The sequence below is a fragment of the Epinephelus fuscoguttatus genome, linkage group LG10, assembly GCF_011397635.1.
Source record: "Epinephelus fuscoguttatus linkage group LG10, E.fuscoguttatus.final_Chr_v1".
Taxonomy (NCBI): Eukaryota; Metazoa; Chordata; class Actinopteri; order Perciformes; family Serranidae; genus Epinephelus; species Epinephelus fuscoguttatus.
The window spans coordinates 26,784,848-26,805,372 of record NC_064761.1 but is presented as its reverse complement, the minus strand read 5'-3'; the positions used below and the strand labels follow the sequence as shown (position 1 = coordinate 26,805,372).

At 43.9% G+C, this 20,525-nt stretch overlaps 1 protein-coding gene across 1 annotated transcript; it reads right to left on the bottom strand.

Moving 5' to 3' along the window:
* Positions 1–3,567: 3,567 nt before the first annotated feature.
* On the bottom strand, positions 3,568–10,225 carry LOC125896028 (uncharacterized). Its single transcript, XM_049588331.1, has 2 exons — positions 8,583–10,225; positions 3,568–4,662 (listed from the first exon to the last, which is right to left on the bottom strand). Exons 1-2 carry the CDS (start codon positions 9,672–9,674, stop codon positions 3,703–3,705), a joined length of 2,052 nt encoding a protein of 683 aa, XP_049444288.1. The 5' UTR covers positions 9,675–10,225; the 3' UTR covers positions 3,568–3,702.
* Positions 10,226–20,525: the final 10,300 nt, after the last annotated feature.

Genomic DNA, 20,525 nt, shown 5'->3' with positions numbered 1-20,525 from the left:
AAAATTGACACTTTGTTCTCAAGTTGGCCGTTCCACTGAATAATAAGTCTCTGTAGCACTATATCTGTTTGTTTACTGCTGGTTCACTGTGTCTCTGAGACTCTGCGCTGCCTCTATGCTGTCAACCAAACCCTAAACACATATCACTACTGTTTACCATCTGGTGCCAGTAGAGATGTTTGCTTTCAACTATCCCCCCCACATACAGCACGACCATCAGGAAAGTATATACAGTGTAAGCTGCCAAGAGCTGGCTTTGATTATGATGGCGTGCATTAAAGACAAATCAGAAACATTTTAGCCACGCAACCAAATTGGCTCCAGGGATCAGTCGGTCCAAGACTTTAATCCAGGCTGAATTATCTCAGCAACTGTTCAATGGATTACAAATATTCATGGTCCCCAGAGGATGATACTGACTTTGGTGACGTTTACTTTAGTGCCACCATCAGTTCAACCACATCTTCGGTTCTGAGTAAAACTTCTAGACAACTATTGGATGGAGTGCAATAAAATGTGGTGCAGAATTCATGTTCCTGCCAGGATGAATTGTAATAACCACTCACTCCCTGCATTCATAGTGAGGTGAGATGTGGTGAAGTCACTGCCTTAATGACTGATGATGACAAACACCTGTGACCACCTAATTACTGTACATTGAGCTGGTGGTGTTCAAAAGGGAGCCACACCACAGATGTATTTTATGTCCTGATGAAGGTCCATGCTTGACCGAAACATTGATGAATAAATAAAGCAGAGTAAAAGTGAGTGCAGGAGTCATCTTTTCTTTAAATGAATTGTAATAACCAGCCTAAGGGAGTAACTAGTTAGATGTAATTAAATTACAAAATAAATGTATTTTTAATCAGTTGCAGTTACTGAGAAAAATTGCGGTTACTCATTAATATGTTGGCGATTACAAAAGGCCATTGTGGTAGTATAACTCCAGATATTTTTCAGCTTTATTGCCCAGTTTAAAACATCTGTTAGAAAGGTAATCAAAAAGTTATCAAATGTAATAAGTTACATTGTTTTGATTAAGTGATTAAAAAAGTTACATTACTCACTACATTTAATCTAACCTACTGCATTTCAAAGGTACCATTTTCACACTTAATAACCACATCGGTTCCTGCACTCTTCTGGCTGTGACCCCACAACACAAAGCAATGTCTACTTGCAACCCACATCATTGGTTACATATCAGTTGTGACCAGTTCAATCAAAGACCCTTTTTGTTTTTACCTTGTTAAAGTCCTGATAAAGTCCTGATGTGATGAAAAATCTAAGAGCTAGAGCATGACTCTGCTTTCCTTTTCTGTTCATTATTTCATGACCACATCAAATTTATTTTTCTGTCCCTTGATGGAGTCCTGACCCTCAGTTTGGGAACCACTCAGTTTGTCCAATACTTTGTTTTTTGAACAAATACATGCAAAACTAGTGAAACTGCCACCAGCCTCAGCTGTAATTTTAGTGCTAATTAGTTGCCAGCATGCTAACGATAAGATGGCAGAACACAGTAAACAAGAGCGTAAGTTTTGTTTCAACATCCAGGGGGAGATGAAACAGTTACCTGGGGGTCCTCTGCCAGAAAAATTTGAACACTTAACTAGCACTTAGCACACTTAATGTCCTGCATTCTGGTGATTTTTTGCACAACTTTATGGTGTAATGTTATTAATTTTCTCAAAATAAAAATCCCTCTGCTACTTTCATGATTTTATTGGAGGGGGGGACAATCCCTCCCAATCTACACCTATGACAGCAGACATTACACCTGTTTAACATCAACATGTCAGCATTAGCATTGTGAGCATGCTAGCATGTTCATGTTAGCATTTAGCTTAAAGCACCTAAATACAGCTTCAGTGAGCCATTAGCATGGCGGAGGCTTAGTCTGTTCAATGGATATATCTGCTGATATTCTATATTTTGTGTCAACAAATCCTATGAAGAGACCAAAACATTTTCTTGCCATCCAAAGCCTGATATCACTTCTTCGGTCGTAGATAGATGGATTTGCGAAATTCGTGAGCTGCTTCGATTATTCTTGCATCTCTGTTTATAGTGTCACAGTGCTGTGGTTAAGGTCTGGCCAGGTTTAGGCATAAAACATACTTGGAAAAAGATATTGTTTGGGTTAAAATGATCACTTGAAACATGGAATATGTAATGTGTGACTTATTGTAAATCTGGGGTTACCATCCAGACACCACCCACTTATTTCTCTGTGCCACAGACCAAAAAAATGATTAAAAACACATCAGTGAGCCACGCCGCTGCACAGGGTGACATGTGCCTTCATTAGCGTGAATGTTGGCACTGTAGTTTTATTTTGAGTCAGTCCCACAAACACGTCCTGCTGCTGTAAATACTCACGAGAGTGCCAAATGTGTGCTAATCCACAGCTCCTGTTTGACTAACATTTGCAAAAGAAAACAAACTACAGTGCCTGGCTATTTTAGGAAATTACTGAGCCTCGATAAAGCTATGTATACATGCATCATTTCTAAAGATTTCCTAGTTCAGTAGGAACAAATGGGCTTGGTGCTGATGCCTCTGACAGGGTGGGGAGAGAGACGGATTAATACAGTTGGTTTTGTTTTTTTCAATATAGATTAACACCAGATTTATTATTTGAAAATTAAGAGCCACAAGAAGGCATTGAAATAAACTGAAGTTTAAGAGAGGACACCATCAGTTGACTGAAATAAATAATCCATAGATTTGCTGCGTTGTATTTATGTAATCAATCCGGCAGACATTCCAGTGTCTGTTTTCCTCTCTTTCCTCTCACCCACACCTGCCCCCTATTTCTCTCCCGTTGCATCTCCTGACATTTGGAGGGGAACAGATGGAGATTGTGGCCGGGTCGGTCAAGCCAGAGGCAGCAAAGGAGATGGGATTTTTGTAACACCAGGGGCCCGGTGAAGGGTACAACGAATGGCCAGCTGCCCCCTGTCTCCCCCTGATGCGCACCCAGGCGCTGGGCCGATGACCCAGTCAGCGCGGAGCCTCTCTGCCTATTCACTCCTTATCTGCCCCCGCTAAGTTCCTCATATCAAGAGACCTTTTCAGCCTCCATATATATCACAGATCTCCAGCCTGTCTTCCCCAGCGTGTGTTTTTCACACCGCTGAGCCACAGTACCCTGCGCTGCACCGAGTTCTCGTTATACCATCACGACTCTTGACAGCAATTATCTAACCCAGACAATGCTGATACATGTGAGTGGATGTGTCTGGCTGCTTAGGTTGAAGTGCACTAAAGCAATCAGTTCTTACTTTGTCTTGTCATCTTGCAGTAATTACAATTTCCTTCATATTTCTATCTAATTAGGCCTTCTCCTTTGCCCTTTAACTGTGCAATCTGTGGGAGTCTGAGAGACGGGGTGCAAATTGAGCATCTGTATGGAGGCTCTTGTTACCAGAGCAGTAACCCAGACAGATGTTATGATGCCCTGTGTATGTTCGCCGTATATACTCAAGAGATTGGTATAGAAGAAGGAGCAGAAAAAGGACGTCCGCAGAGCCAAGCTGTTCTCCCTGACATACTCACCCCAAGTTGCGTTTGCGTCCTGTCACCTTGGAAACTTGGTCTCAGCTCAACTTGGCGAGCCTTAAATCGCTTTCCACTCATGCGGCTGGTGCTGTGAATGTGGCTCTGTTTCGATCAGCCTCCCCCTCCTGCTGCATTGTCTCACACAGTGGTCGAGAGCAGCCTTCTTTTCTCAGGGTACGGAGGAGCTTTGCGGGGCTCCTTCACTTTCTTTGAGTGCTCGGAGGGTCCGTGGTGTGGGTACGGAGGAGGCTTGCGACCTCTGCGACCCTGTGCTGTTGGTGGTTTCGCTGTGGCTGCAGGAGCAGAGCACACCTGTGAAGGTCCTGCTGAGGATGCTCGCCTCTCTCTGTCAGGGTTGGACACAGTTTGAGTCTCTGAGTCGGTGGGTGGGCTGCTGGCAGACGGAGGCTGGGTCGATGATGGAGTGAGCAGACCAGCAGATGGGTGGTCACTTTGTGGGGTCTGATGAGACCCCACTTTGTTCTCTATGATGACAGAAGGGCTAAGAGTGGGGGGCGGGTGAGGCTTTGGAGACAGAGGGGAGACTGGGCTGACCCTGATGGAGGAGGAGGGCCCAGGTGAGTGAGGCTGAGAACCAGGGCTGTTAGGGTGATGAAGGTTCACTGTTAGAGGGGAGACACCAGGAGTGGGAGGCCGAACAGGGAGGCTTCTTTGGGGAGACAAAGTAACATCATGGGAGGTGAGGCTTTGAGGGGGATTAGATGAAGAGAGATTACTGTTGCACTGCAGCGGCCCACCTTGTCTGGGAGAAGACCCCAGACTGCTGGTGAACCGGAGAGTTCGACTTCTCTCTGATGAAAGCCCGGAGGTTAGCGGGCCCAGCAGCACATTTGGTGGAGACTGGCTCCTGCCATGATGTTCTCTCCTAAGGCTGCCAGATGAGTCTGTGGTTCCTGGCTGGTCTTCAGGCTGTGAGGGCCTCCGGTGGGTGCTGCCTACAGTCACTTCGCTGGAGCTGGAACCTGAACTGGAGCTGCTGTCGCTGGGAGGGTTGGCGCTGTCTCCTCTTTCAGTCCCCTGCTGGTCCTCCGCATTCAGATCAATGGATGAGGTTAGATAGTCAATCTGTTGCACCACCTGTGATGGATAAATACATACAGTATGATGATGAATAAAAAGAATAGAGGTAATTGCAAAAAGGGGCACTCCACTGATTTTACACATGAGAATCCATAAACTAATCATGAGGAGTACTTTCACCAGTTGCATAACATCTCCTGTGGCTCTAACAGGAACTTTTTAACAGAGAGCTCTACAAACTGGAGGTGTGGAGTTTGAAAGATGTGGATGGTTATCAGGCACAGAAGGTCTAATGAAAGTCTATATTGAATTGCATTATGGGAAATGTAGGTTCCAGTGTTACTGGAGCTCAGGGACTAAAAGTCTGAATATCTCAACCTCTGCTGTTTCGATTCTTACAAGCACCATACTAAATTGCCTGTGTGCCCCCAGGGAAGACATGAAATGTATTATTTTTATTGTTGTTTAATCTGCTGAATTTTTTTCTCTCTAAATAATTGTTATAGAGTCAGAAAAAAGGTGTTAGAAAATCGTAAAAAAAAAAAAAAAACGTTGGTTGCTATTTCCCAAGGCCCAAGGTGACATCTGCAAATTGCTTTTTCTTTTGGTCCTATCAACACTTTGAAACCGAAGAACATTCAATTCACAACCATATAAAAGAGAGAAAAGCAGCAAATCCTCATAATTTGTGACCTTGCTCTGGGAAATGTCTTTAATAATGAACTTTACATACTTAACTTATAATTAAGGAGCTGGTGCCAGAGAATATTTGACATTTTGTCAAAATATGTTTAATAACTCAATAGAGTAACTAATGATGTCAAAACTTCAAGTACCTTGTGGCCACTTTTTGTGTTATTCTTTGAATAGTAGTACAGTGGTGAAAGGAAATGAGAGGAGAGATTCAACATGCCACAAAGCTCTCCCAACAGGTTTAAACTGGGGCCACTTTAAGTATCTGAGGTACTTGTACATTACTTGAGTATTCTATTTTCACACCTACATTTTACCTCCACTACAATTCAGAGGGAAATATTGTACTTTGTACCTCACTACATTTGTCTGACAGCTTTGGTAACAAGTTACTTGTGAGATTTTACATACAAAACACATGAAGAGATTATAAAATAGGATGTTTTATTATAAATTTGTTTATTTTTATGTTTTTACGTGTGCTTTGCTGCTTTTATTCTTAATAATTTAATGCATTTGTAATACTGTTAAAGTTTGGAGTGTTCTTTGATCAGAACAAAGATTGTGATGGTGTCATTTTGGGCTCTGGGTTATTGTGAGGACTTTTTTTCACTTTTTTTCAGAATTTTTACAAACCAATCAATTGATTAATGGAGAATTTAAAAAATATATATATTTGTATTTAACCCATATTAACCAGGTAAATCCAATTCAGCTCAACAGTCTCTTCTACAAGGAAGACCTAGCCAAGAGAGCAGCACATGAAAAGTTACAGCCAAACAATCACACGATAAAAAACATAAAAGATCTACAGTAACATGTATAAATATTAAAACACCTACACACAATGACATGACCCAACCGACTCATTCATCCTTGAGCTTTAAAATCAGGCAGAGAGACCAATTCATGTAGTTTCAAATCATTTTGAAGATTATTCAGCAGATTAATCAGTAAGGAAAATAATCATTAGTTAATAGTTTAAAATGAGCTCCACCTCAACCAAGTAAAGTAAAATCCTGCTTTTACATTAATGCATGAGTAACAAGAATTAATAATATTTATTGGTATAACTGTACAGTATTTTCACTTTTAATACTTTAGGTGCATTTTCCTGATTGTACTTACTTCCTTTCACTCAAGTGATACCTCCAATGGAGGACTTTTCTTGTGGTGGAGTATTTTTACAGTGTTGTATTAGTACTTTTATTTAAGCAAATGATGATGAACACTTCCTCCACCACTGCTCAGTCATCTCTAATAAAATAGGTGATAACATACAAAACAAAACGTGGCACTGTGGCCTTTATATAGTAAGGGCAATACTCAAAGTTTGCATAATTCTATTTTCTGCATTTACTACCTGCATCTATAATTTGGAGCATTTCAGACAGGAGTGGATTCTCACCAGGTGTACAGCTCCAATCTGTAAGTATGTCACACGAGCTACAACCTAGTGCAAAAAAAATGTGTAAGCTAAATTTAGGTGGGTTTCCCTTCTAATACCTACAGTAAAAAGCACACCATGCAGTATATCATATACAGGCATACATGCATTTATTTGAATCATTTAAACCAGTGGAGAGCATGTAGCACATGAGTGTCTGCATGACACACATACACATAATTGCTTAACACACACACACATGCACATGTACAGTGATGGAGGCAGGAGAGATTGTAGAAAATTACACTGGGGAAAATGTTTGACCTATCTCTCCACCTGCTCTACGTGCACAGATAAATCCTCGGCCCCTGCTGGAACAGATGAATTATTGTTTTGTTCTGTGTGTGCAACAACATCCTTGCTGATGTCAAAAGATGACCTGGTTTGTCTTTTTTTATCATTTTTTTTTTTTTAATGCTGAAGCTTTTTGGGCGAGGCAAAATCTCATATTACTTTGAAGTACAGCGTGTATATGCACATCAAGTGACTCTGGGCAGGTGCTGCTTGTTAATGTCAGATATCAGAGGAGATAAAAGAGCAGAGGAGGACCCTGGTTTCATCTGCTGCTCCCAAGAGTGTTTATTAAAAACGGTGTTTTTTGACCTCTCAGGTCTTCACATATGCTGCCGAGAGACGTTTGTTGTAGAGATCAGTCATGCAAGTTTTATTAAACTCTTTCAGTTTAACTCTGCTGTTGGTTTGCTTTAAGTTCTGAGTCACAGAGCAGTTTTTGATGTGTCAAAAACCTTTAGCAGAAGATCACTACCATATTCATGCGTCAGCTTGCTTTTGTGATGTCTTTTTTTTTCTCTGAGACAGAGGTCTTTATTGTTGCTTTAATATTTGTGTCTAAATGTTTTTAAAGGCTCACTCCAGTTCCTTTTTATAGCAGCTATTGATTATTAAATATAACTGAGGGTTGCTTCTCATGCAACAGAATGATAAAACAGGGCTTTGAAATAAATATGCGACCAAAGTCTTCTCTGGTGCCTTATCTTCCTTTGATCTGTCGTCTCTGTTGTGAAAATTTGGGATTTTCTATCACAGTGTCTTCTTGCTCTCCCTCTCTTCATGTCCCTTTTCTTTTTGTGTGCAGCCTATATGCTCTTTCATCAGTGTTATATTAATACTGTCACACTAAAACCTCGCAGCCAGGATGATGAGGTTAGTACCTCGAGTTTAGCCGCGACCCCGTAGATGCAGATCAAATGCCAAGAGGCGAGATTTACGTGTCACTTTTACTGGATGAGGAATACGAGGCAGAGATGCTCAGACATAAATGGATTATAAAACGCTATCCAGCTGTGCCTAGAGCAGCATCTGTCCATGAGGAGGGAGAGTGGAGGAAGATGAGAGGGGATGTTAGAGGAGGAAAGACAGAATGGGAGATGCAGAGAGAAAGGCGACTGCTTTGCCTGATGTCACATCTCAGCAGCCTCTGAATGCATCATGCAAATGGAGCATAACTATTGTCTCATTCACCTCTATGAAAATGTACGTGTGGATTGAGCACGAGAGGCGCACACGTTTGCAGACAGACGAGTTGCAGAAACAGTTTGCAGACTGTAGTGGATTCATCCAACCCTGCTGCTGACTTTTTAATGCATGTTAAATTCTGCTGAGGATGTGCATTTTCAGCCTGCATTGTTATCTGTGGGAGCCCTCAAGGTTTTATAGCATAAGCATGAACATTTCCTGCGTGAGGAAATTAATGTGAGAGGATGCAGTGACTTCTCTGCTCCTGTTCCGAACTGATTTGTTTCTCTTGTGAGTCCAGGAAAGACACAACTGTGAGGGTGAAATGTTACGCAGAATCAACAACAAAAAAAATCATTACCTCTTTCATTTCCTGGTGGACGTCCCTCAGTGCTGTCAGAACCTGCTCCAGGTTGCTCACCACCCGTTTAATCTGGTTTCGAACCACCTTCCTGCTGCAGTCTGATTCCTTCCTCTGTGATTCCCCTTCAATGGTCGGCCTGTATTGAACCCATGTCTGGTTCTGGCCCGGGGACGCAATACGCTCCAAGCTTGGTCTAGTTTTCCTGGGGCCTCGTAAAGTTGTGGTGCAGCCCAGGCCTTTCTGAGGAACCTCTGTGGAGAAGATGACTCCATTGAGGGGCCCATTGAAACCCTCCACAGGTGGTTCCCTCAGGTCTCTCTGACTCTGGGAGTTCCTGCTCTGTTGTTTTATGTAGCTGATGCTGGAGGTGAAGGCATGCTGTCTTTCTATTAGTCCCTGAGTGTCTGAGCTCACCCAGCTGGATGAATGGAGGTCTCTCTTGCGGTGGGTGGTACTGCTGGCGTAGTCCCACACCTTCCCCCTCCTGTGCTCCATCTCCACCACAACAGGCACCTTACAGTTTGGTTCCTCGATGAGAAGTGCAGGAACAGGAGGGGGTCTCACTAGTGGCCCGTATTTCCTGACTGAGGTGCTTGTCCCGTCATTCTGCGACTGAAGGGTGCTGCTGTGGTTCCTGACAAAGGTGTGGTTGTCCTGGGCAGATGTGGAGCTGTTGCTCAGCCCCTGCGGCACATCCCCTGCACTGCTTTGTGTGCTAGAGTCCAGCTCTGGAGACTGGTTCCACCTGGCAGGGCTGTCCTCCCTCTGCTTCCCCAGACTCCCTGGCAGGATGTGGTGGCCCCGCAGCACCACTGGCAGCATCCTCGCCATCCCCACACCATTGCAGCGAACCTCCCCCTTCTTCGCCCGGTCCTTTCCCTGGATGGAGAAGAAGCTGATTCCTTTGGCTCTCTCCAGCGGGGTCAGGTTGTTGTGGGCCTCCGAGTTGGATTTGTACGGTCCATTGAGCCCCAGGTCACTGCTGTGGTGAGGCTTCAGACTATTGCGCAGCCAGGGGATGAAGTGAGGGGCGTGGGGCTTGAAGCCTTTCTGCTCCCCAGGCGCTGGAGCTCTGCTGTCAGAGAACATGGTGATGGATGATGTCCAGCAGCCTCACAGAAAGAAGAAGGAGCAGAAGAGGAACAGGAGGACTCCTGAGACACAGAGAGCTTCCTCCTCTTTTTCCATGAATCCCCTCCTGTCTTTGCCATTAACATAGACTCAATCCGCTCTTTCTTTAGTCTCTTTTCCCCTTCCCTCTTTCTCTCTGACTCCGTCTTCAAAACTTTTATCTGCTTTTTCCCCTCCTCATCTCAGATCCCACCCACCCGATCCTCTTTTCCTGCTGAAGCCTGTTTCTGATTTTATCGCCCTGCCTTTCCCCCCTCTTCTTCTGCCTCTCCTCCCACTGTCCTCCCTGCTGGATTGCTCTTGAGCCCCTCACCCCCTCACTGGGCCGGCCTTGGAGATGCCGAGGGCCTCTCAGCCTCCGTCTTCTCTCTGTGCCTGCCTGCGTCTCACTGGCTCAGTAGCAGTGGAGGCTTCCTGTCTCTACATCTCTCCCTCTCTCTCTCTCTCTCTCTCTCTCCCCCACACTGCGCTGCGCTGCCTCCTATCCTCGCTCTTTCTTCCTCCCACTCCCTCTCACTGCTCTAACTCCCTTTCTCTATTTCCCTCTTCTCTCCCCATTTCAGTCTCTTCTCCCTGTTACTCTGCTCTCATCTGAGAACGCAGTAGCAACGTCCCCTCTCTTTGCAACTCTCTTTTCCTCCCCTTTCTGTCACTCTCTTCCTCCCCCCCTCCATCCCCACCTCCCATTTGCCAGCTGAACTTCAATCAAGATGCCACTGTTATTAATCCCCTGTTAGCCAGTGTGTACCCACGTGATTCCCTCTGCCTCTGTTCTCATCTGATTACTCCTTCCCCGGCTCAGCCCTTCACAATTAAATGCTGCTTAGGATACCAGAGGGGGTTTAAAGGAGTAGGGGAGGGTGACAGCAGGAAGGGATGGAGGAGGAATAGTAGGGGGGCACATAATTGCGACCCTCCAAGATCAGAGATCAGCACCAGTTTGACAGAAACTATAAGCTGCCCGGCTACAAACAGCAGCCTGCCTGTGGCACGGCTCTCCCCAGATTATTGTAACTGTCAGCAAATAGTGTCGCGTTACATCCCAGTTGTTTTCTTGTTTTATTTTCTGCCGCATATCCAACTTCCATTTGTTCCAATTATGCAGAGACAGCTGCTATTTTCGGGTTTCTCTTCCAAATTCCCGTTCTTGGCTGTCTGGATTAGATATCTTGTGTCTGACAAGCCCAAAGATGCCTCCTAGGTGCCTTTTCACTCAACTGCGGCTGCATGGATGGGTCCCTCCCTCTCTGGCAGCATCCGAAATGAAAAGACGGCAGCACAGCCACACAAAAGCCCTGACAGTTTGCTGTCACTCAGCAGTGAGGCGCTCAAAGCATCTGTCATTCTATTAGTCAGCATAGCAATATATCCCTCTGGTAGTGCCCTGTTAAAATATGACTTCATTCACTGACATATTCTACTATACAGGTACATGAGGGGGGAGAAAACAGACAGGCTTGGTGTAATCTGCAGGCTAAGAAGATTCCTGCCTACATGTCGACAGACTGCTGTCAGCCAGTAATGACCGCCAGTCTGGATATAAAAAACAATAAAGAGTGGAAGTAACAGAGCAGCTACAATTAATCCCTCTTTTTCCTCACGACATGCTGATGCACACACCAGCATCTGTTTCTATGCAGTGGGGCTGCTTTTGCATTAAAGATTTAACTCTGGATGTATATCTATATGTGTGTGTGCATGTGCATGTCAATTTTTAAAAGATTTCATATAATGAGGATTTCAAACTGGGTTTCACTTTGGAATTATAGTTTGTTTAAGTTCAAGTTTATGTCTGTACAGATCGCAGGCCTAAAATAAAGGCTGGATAAAAGCTATACAGATCTTTCTTGGGTTGATTCATTGTTGGTGCAAATCAGATTTTTGAGGATGGTAAGGTAAGGTAAGGTGAGTTAAGGTGAGGCAATGCAAGGCAAGGCAAGGTAAGGTAAGGTATGGTAAGGTGAGGTCAACTTTGATGTCCCCGAGGGGCAATTTAGGATGCGGACGGTAGTCAGTCATTAGTACAAAAGAACAGACAGTACAACACATAACACACAGAATCCAGTATCACACACTGTCAGAGGTAAATCATTAACATTTGTGGTCACTGATGGTTAAGATAAGTGATAGCAGATGGGACAAAGGACAATCTGTAATGCTTAGTGCTACATTTAGGGAGGCAAAACCTCCGCCCTGATGGAAGAATCTAAAACTCAACATGGAGGAGATGTTGGGAGTCTGAGACAATAGACCGAGCTTTAGAGGTGACCCTCTCTACGTACAGATAATGTAGGTTATCAAAAATAACACCAGTGATCTTGCAGCACAACTTGACTACATGTTAAAAGAAAGAACGGACTCAATAAAAGCAGAATAGAACTATTTCATGATTGTCCTATCCATATCGAAACACCTCAGCTTCCTTAAAAAGATTTGCATTGGTTTGCCTTCTTACAGATGCCGTCAGTGTTCACATCAAAATTCAACTTGTCATCTAAGACAGTGCCCAAATAGAGTAAAGTAGACCACTGTCCAGTGAAAACCATTGGTGTGTCTCAAATCACATGCTTCTGTTAGTATACTTCTATGTAGTATACTATGTGCACTTGTACTCGTTGGTGTAGCTGGCAAATTTCGACAGGGTAGTGTTGTCTCAAGACAAACACGGCCGTTGTGCACTCACCGGAAATGACGACCGCAAATTAGCTAGTTAGCAAACTAGCATTAGCATTCACGTTATTGTTTGCGGTACCAAATCATTACAGACTGCTAAATTAACCCAATAAACATACTGCTGGCTTATATCCGACAACAGTATAGTGGTGTTTAGTGCAAAAAACACATGTATTTGTAAAATGCAGCGATGTTCATGGTCGCACAGTCCTCGGCCGCTATTTCCAGTTTGAAAAGTGGTCCCTCCCCTTCTGCTACGTAGCAAAGATGGCGACCAGTGAGGGTGAGAAGTGTGCATAGTTCCACACTCAACTTCTTGACCGTTTTGAGTGCACCATCCCGGTACTCATAGTGCACTGCATTTTTCCATACTTCTCAGTGTGAACGCACTTATGCACCCAAAATATTAAGTGTAAGTACAGAAGTATGTGATTTGAGACACAGCACATGTATCTTCAAATTTTTCTAATTAAAGGGACATTGTGTAACATTTTCAGTTGTTTATTGGCAAAAATTGATGTCTGCATTCATAAATATGTCACCACTGGTGTACTATTACCTCCACCAATATTCTGACTTATTTTCGTAAAAGGAGAATTTCGGATTTGTTTGTACATTGTGCGGGTAAGTCGTCTGTGGGGTTCCATTACGTTTCGCCATCTTGAGAATACACCCGCCAGCAAGGGACATACAGCACCGCCTTCGGCATTTTCATTGAGAGACAGGCCAGCACTGCGTGACTGAGGAGCCGAAGGAGAGGAGCAAGAGGCGCTTCGCTACTACCCTGGCAAATTTGTTAGCGCTGGCCTGTGATTGTATTACCTTTCTCCTTCAGCAGGTCTCTCCACCTGGGAAAGGCAACCCCAATACTGACCCTTGTTTTTTTAAATCGCCGGTCACACTGCCTTTTTGATTCCCTTTTGCACTTTCTTGGCGACGAGGATTCTGTCTCCCGTGATGCTGCATAATACATGATCCTGCATTATGCTCAATGAGTGGGACTTTGTTATGCGGCAGTAGTGCCGCTGGCCACTAACAGCTGTTAGCGGCGCAGTAATGTGAGGAGAGGGATGAGGTGTGTGAGGTTGAGCCACTTGTCAGTTGTCAAAGGACAAGACGTGATTGGTTTGTTTCAATTTACATCTGCCCCAACAGTCCTACGTTGTAAACACAGCCAGCATGGTGAGGAGGGGGTTTGTCAACTTGCGTCGCGTGTATCTGTGTAGGAGCCTGAATGAATACTCCATGTAGTATCGGATGACATGGTTTCATCAGTGTTATCATAGCTTTTTGGTACACAGCGGCTACAGTTCTTGCAATACGTGTTTGAAACAGTGAGGCGCTAGAGTGTGCCATCTGTTTGAATGCAATATATGATTTCAGCGTTAGATGGGAGAAATTCCTACACACTGTGGCTTTAAGGCGCAATCCCAATACACCCTTTGCTCGTACCACTTCACCCTTCATCCCTCTGTTGTGCGGGTTCACGTTAAAGGCTAAGGTGTCCTGATTGTCGTTGGGGTAGAGGGCTAAGGTGAGGTATTAGGGATAAAAGAAAAAGAAACCCGCAGATTTTCTTTGTCAGGAAAGATTTTAAAATTATGATAATCGTCTTATCTTCTTTTTATGTTGTTTCGATGTTTTGTGTTTCTTTACTTTTAAGCAAGCATAAAAAAATCGAGCGTAGTAAACCTCTGCTGATGTCTTGGTTGCCAACTGGCCAAGCTTGCCAACTTCACATCGTTATTGCTGATTTGTGCACGATCATCCTGCATTTTGACATATTTCCATGTTGCCCCATAGTCACTGAAGTGAATACAGGGCCCATTTTTCACAAGCCACATATCTCCCAAACACTCTGGCACTAAAATGGCATTTTACAGACAGACAAATCAGGAGAAAATTAACTTTGTTCAAGGGCTGTCTCTGTCTCAGCAACACACTCTCATAAGGTCTGGCAACAGCTGATATGATCTCAGTTAATATCAGGTCTTAAACTAACAGATAAAAACAAGCCACACAATAAGGAAAAACAACAAGAGTGCTTTGGTTGTTTTCTGTCATCCATCCACACCATGTTCACAACAATTCAAAACAACCTGGGGGGATACGGGGGAGAAACAACCGCGCCCACTGAGAGGTCCCCGAAAATGTATATCATTGCACACCATGGTGTAGCTTGTAACGAGATATCTTTTGTTTTAGGGCATCTTTGCTTATGTCCAGCAGCGAGGTTGCTTCACTTGTTGCTGCCCTTTTAATATGGGAGCAGACTGGTAAGGTAGGAACACAGGTTGCACTTGTGGCCTGGTAGTGTAACTGTGCTCTATTTCAATCGATAACTTAGCATGTCAATGATAGGAAATGTCATTGTGATGATACTATAATTGCCATCGTTGTGTCCGTAAACCCCATCAACAACTACTGATGATGTATTAGGAGCTTGAAGAGTTGTCCCATGTCATAAGGGAAGATTTCAACCACTACCCCTGATGACTCCAGGGGCCAAAAGCAAAGGGGTAAGGGTAAAAATAAGAGGTGGGACTGGGCTCAAATGTCACTTTACAAATTGAGAAAATCCTCTTACTTCCTCAGCTAAATATACCCGTTCTACTTGCCTAATACCAGACAGAGCTGTCAACTCATTACACTCCGTTTCAATCTGTTTCAGTCAACTCAAACTCTGTGGAGTGGGCGGACTCAAACGTCTGGACCCAGGCAACGTTGGACCCATTTAAACTCTCATTGGAGTAACTAAATAAAATGCATACACAGGGTAATAAGTAGAGTTGTGTCTCTCAGCTCAGGAAAAGTTTGAGATATGTTTTTTTCTACAGGGCAGTGGCGACATGCTGGTTGTTCGTTTTTGGTAAAGTATTGTAAGATTACAGATTTAAATAACCTCTCTCTAATGTGACAACTGCTAATATGTGATTGATTACATTTGAAAACAAATAACCCTCCCTGAATGTTTCTTTGTGTGTGTGTGTGTGTGTGTGTGTGTGTGTGTGTGTGTTTGTGAGTGTTAAAGACCTTGAATTTGCGTCTCTTAGAAGTCTAAGTTCCCCTCCAATCAGCCACCCACGTTGTGAGGTCCATAAATAACATAGCAGCGATACACACAATCATTGCTCATTTTAAAGTCAATGTGGAATAATAATAAGTAGCTGTCACAGTTGCTGTCCATTTACAGTCTGGCCGCGCAGCCTCTCGAGTCTGGTTGCCTTTATATCATACCATCCATTATATTAATGTGCTGGGTGTGATTGAAGGACAAAAAACAGACAGAAACTCGCCCAAAGCTGGGAGAAAAATTCTCCTTTTTGGCTTTGCTGCAGTGCTTCGTACACATCCTCCTCTTCTGAAAGCTGTCAAACAGGAGGTCTTTTTGTCACCATGGTGTAGTTTTCAATATTGTTGGAGCAGTTGGGAGTAGGGGGGTGACAGACAGAGCATATGGCCTCATTGTAACCTTGTCCGCTGCCTCCTGTAGTGCTCCCTGGCTTGTTTTGAGTCCTGTAACAGGCCAACTGCCCATCGAGGAGCAGCAGAGCGAGTGCGCTGGGACACTCGGCATGTGTGTCCGCTTGAACTTTACTGCCACTGCAGATACAGTTTCCTGGTTGAATTTCTTCGAGCAAAGACAGAGAGAGAGAGAGAGACAGTCACAGAGAGTGTGTGAGGGAGCGAGCACGCCACTGAACACCTTACATAACTTGGTGGAAAAGATAGATGTAAAAGCAGTGCTTTGAAAGGCGAACAACCCCGTGTCTGTCAAAATTTCCTGTGCAAAATGGCTTTTAGTCACAGTGTGAATGCGTCTGGGCACTTGGGAACTTTCTATGGCTGCCTGGACAGCACAAATGTGTACTTTGGGGAGGATTGTATGTGTTTGCACCACTGTTTTTTAGCTCTGAATTTCACGCAAAGTGGAAATGAGAAGTTTCCCGAGAACAGAGTGTTCTTTTTTGCTGTATTAAATATGGAAGCGAGCAGATGCTGCTGTCTTCCCTGAAGTGTCCAGTGTCGTGCTGGTGATAATCCTCAGGGCTTCAGCGCTCCGCTTGTGCGTGCGTGCTTGTGTGTGTGTGTGTGTGTGTGTGCAGCAGTGTCTTTCCCGTCCTCTCATGTATATTTTTGTGTTGTTTGCTTTTGGATTCCCCTCCGCCGTGCTTTTCATCCTTGAACAACACGTCAGTCAGGTGCTCTCTGAGGACTAGAGCGGGAGAGGAAGAGAGAGAGACGTGGGGACACCAAGAAAGAGTAAAAGAGAGACAGAGAAAAGGGGAGGAAGACAGGAGAAAAAAAGAGTTTTGAAAGACTTCTAACTTCCAAGCTGACTGTCATAGCTGTGCTTGCCAGAGGGGAGAGCACCTTTAAGCATACTGGATGAGTAACTATGTGGAGGGACTACAAAAGCAAAGTAATACATAATAAGCAGCGCTCACTCTGCTCTGCTCCTCTGCCAGCTAACCTACATGAGATTGGTGTTGAGAGAAAATTTGGAAGAGCTTGAAAGGTCAGCAAGGGCCCCGTGTAAAAGGGGCCTCTCCTTTAACACTCCGTACACGCTGTAATAAGATTTAGAAAGCATGGACGTAACTGTTAGATTGGGATGTCGGCCTCGACACATAGATTTCCATAGAAATGAGGAACAAAAACAGACATTGTGGCGGCTGAATCAAAACGTGACAAAATGTTTTACATACTGTAGGTAGCCTCGGTTATACTCACGATATAATTCACTTATTATCTGCTGCTTCAGGATAGAAACCTGCTTCCTGTTTATGCTAAGGCATAAATCAACACATGCACACTTCTCTGCTGGTTTTGTTTGCAAAGTACAATAAAGCGATCATTGTCGAAATAGCTGAATCATTTTCTTCTTTAGTGCCACTCATCTTTTGACTGCATTCCCAGTCCCTTTTTTTCGCTCATTAGGCCTGAAAGGCATTTCTGCTGGCATTGATGATAAAAGAAAAACGAGGAATATGACTGTGTGATGTTGTACGAGCGCTGAGCAATGCCTGCTGTTTGAACACAATGCCCTGTGGTTTGTTTTGTAGCACCACCCAGAACTCAAACATTAGGATGTTTGCGCCCATATTGACAGACGGCCAGACTTTGCAGTGTTATGCCAAAACCAACTGCCTGTATCTTTGCAGGGATGGGCCATGGAAGTCTGACTGGGTTTGTCCTTGTTTGTGCGCACAGCCGAGCACGAGAATCACCCCTTTGTCATAATTGATCCTACAGTTAAAAGTGATGCTACAACAGCTCAGCTCAAACTTTGTTTAGTTCAGGTTAAAAGTACGAGGCAGAAATCATAGCTCAGTAATCTGTGCTTGAACACAAGTGGAAAGAGTAATGGGCCCTCTTCACGCTTCCTCTTTTCAGCTCTCCCCTCCTTAGGATGCAGGGCAGCTCCTTTGTAGTCACTTCATTATGTAGAAATGATAATTATGCCCCAGTGGAAGCTAGCTTCACCACAATGTATTAGAGCCCTCAGTCACATCCACTGATAATCACGTCGTGACTGTCATTTTCAAATTTTAATTTTCCGAAAGTGTTTGAGCGAGACACACAGAGAATGGAAAGGGAAAAAATAAGCAAACTGAAATTCTCCTCAACTTTTACCGCCCACACCCACCCCATCCCAAATACTGCTTATTCTGCTTTAATGGAATAGTTTGGATTTTTTGAAGTGGGGTTGTATGAGGCACTTAACCAAAGTCAGTGTATTACATACAGATGTCAGCTGGCATGCCCCCAGTTTGGGGACACAGAAGCTAAGTAAAGTAATGTTGTGGAGGGGTCAGCAACAGAATGTTTAGCTGTCAAAAAAGGTCCCAGCTAAAACAAAAACATTATCAGGCTAAGTGTGCGCTATATTTAGAATATTCTCACCACTTTATCTTGACGTCAGACAGCAGTTTCGGGGAGCTGAAGCTGTTATATTGCTCTCTTCAAAGCCAGACTCATTGAGAAAAACAGTTTAACATCGCTGAACACAAGAGCTGCTGGTCTACTGCAGCCTTCATCTATTGACCCTTTGCTAAGTCCCGCCCCTGGATGCACCCTAGCCAATCATAACGTAGCATTGGGCCAGCTCAGACCAGGGTCCAACTACACAGTTGTGCTCCATTGAATTTAATGCAGTCGTTTCAGATTTCCTTCATTTTGTGGATTTGGAGCTAAATGTTGTGCCTGGGGCACGTCGTGTATTAATGATACTCGTTACCTGGAGAGTTTGGAAAAAGATATACGTTTCCTCCCTGTTCCAAAACCAAAATCAGACCCTGAAAAGTTTAGGGTTAGCTAGCTAGCTACTGAAGATATAGCCTACTGAATGTATACACATGCTGCTTTTGCTTTTTAATGATTATAACAGTGAAACAAAGAGCGACCCTGCTGTACAGGAACCAGTGAAGGGAAGCAGGGAAACTTTGCTGATATTCAACCAGCTGTGTGTCATCACATTGTGTGCAGATGAATTTTGTTGGACTTCCCCCAGAGATCCCTTTATATTAATCATCTTCTGGCGATCAGCAGTGATGTGGTGGTTCACTTTTACACTGTGATCTGTAGCCTATAGTTCAGCTTTAGCTTCTAACTATCTTTGTCTTTTTAATCTGATGTTGCTGCTGAGTCAGTTTGACATCCTGGATATATCCTTCAAACACAGACTGTAGACCCCTCTGTCTGCTTCTCTCTGGAATCACTGTTTCATTGTCCCAAAAATATGATAATATTTCTTCAGGGAGTGCAGTTAGTTACAGTGTGGGCTCCATGCTTACTGCGACAGCTTAACAGACCGTCACAAAGGGGCGGGGCTTAGTGGAAAGTCAATTAGTTTGTTTGTGTTACTGTGTGAGACCGGCATCTCCTGTGTTCAGCAAGCCAAAATTCCTGTCTTTGACAATGGAGTCTGGTGGCTTTAACGAGAGCATAGATGGGGAACTGATGCTGGCTTGCTCTGTCGCAACAGGCTGTGTAAGGAAGAGTATTCTCAATATAGCATACACTATATCTGATTGAGATTTCTCTTAGGTCTATATCCATTCACATCTCTCTCCATGCCACTCCCACCACTTCCTCCAGTCAGCTGAGTATGGGTGCACCCTCTCCTCTCCTACCCTCTCTTTTACACTTCTCATGTGCACATGTAAATAAATATTCTCTTAGAACGAGTCTCTCCTGATTGAACTGTTTTGCTGCCAACCATGTCCACAACAGTAGATTGCTTAGCTTCTGTGACAGTTCTCCGGCCTGCTTCTCCAAACTGGGGTCAAGCTGACAGACATCTACACCGACTATGGAAAAGTACCCTGCACAACCCCACTTCAACAAATCCAAACTACCCCTTTAACTTCTTACACAACTACCTTAAAATAGAAGCCATTCAGAGATGAATCATTAAAGTTGATGTCAGGCGTTTTTTTGCTTTCTTTGACATCAGTTAAGTCAAGTAAGAAGAGGAGGAAGTACACAGAAAGACAATGAGACGTGACTGTACTCACATCCCAGTTTAGTCATAACATCGCTCTCTGAACTCGAGGGTGCATTCACACACACACAAAAAAAAACATTATGCATGACCATTAGCTGATAATTGGGCACACTTGGTACTGCGGTAGCCTTTCAAGTGTGCTGCAGGGAGGATCTGCAGACGTGCTACGGGCCAAATTATCATTGCAAAGTCTGAAAAGCAGCAAAGTCGATGATAGGTTAAACTCAAACCGAATCCAGCCTGAGTGCTACTCATGCTACACTTGAAATTAAACTGCAGCTGAGTGTTTACAATTCCAAAAACAGAAGCAAGAAGTCTTCCACCGCACTAATTTCCTGTTCTACCTTTGACCGTGGCGTGGGCCTGCAGAAAGTGGAAAAAAATGACCCTAAGTTGAATTGTTTGTCAGTGGGATGGGTTTGTGTTAGCTTTCATCGCTTCCCAACAATGCTGGGAGCAGGAGGAGAGGGATTTGGCTGGCTAAATCCAGGTCAGACATAGTCAGATTACCCCCTGATCTGGCCTGGAAAATTCCAACATACTAATGGGAAGATGCTTAGTGCTTGATTGAGGGAGAGAAAAAAAAGACAAGACATTTATTCTTTTAAAAAAGTATTATATTTGTC

Bases quoted from the DNA above. Each gene is read 5' to 3' on its own strand.
- LOC125896028 (XM_049588331.1), bottom strand. From the start codon at position 9,674: ATGTTCTCTGACAGCAGAGCTCCAGCGCCTGGGGAGCAGAAAGGCTTC. The intron at 4,663-8,582 runs GTAATGATTTTT...TATCCATCACAG, and splicing joins TCCACCAGGAAATGAAAGAG to GTGGTGCAACAGATTGACTA.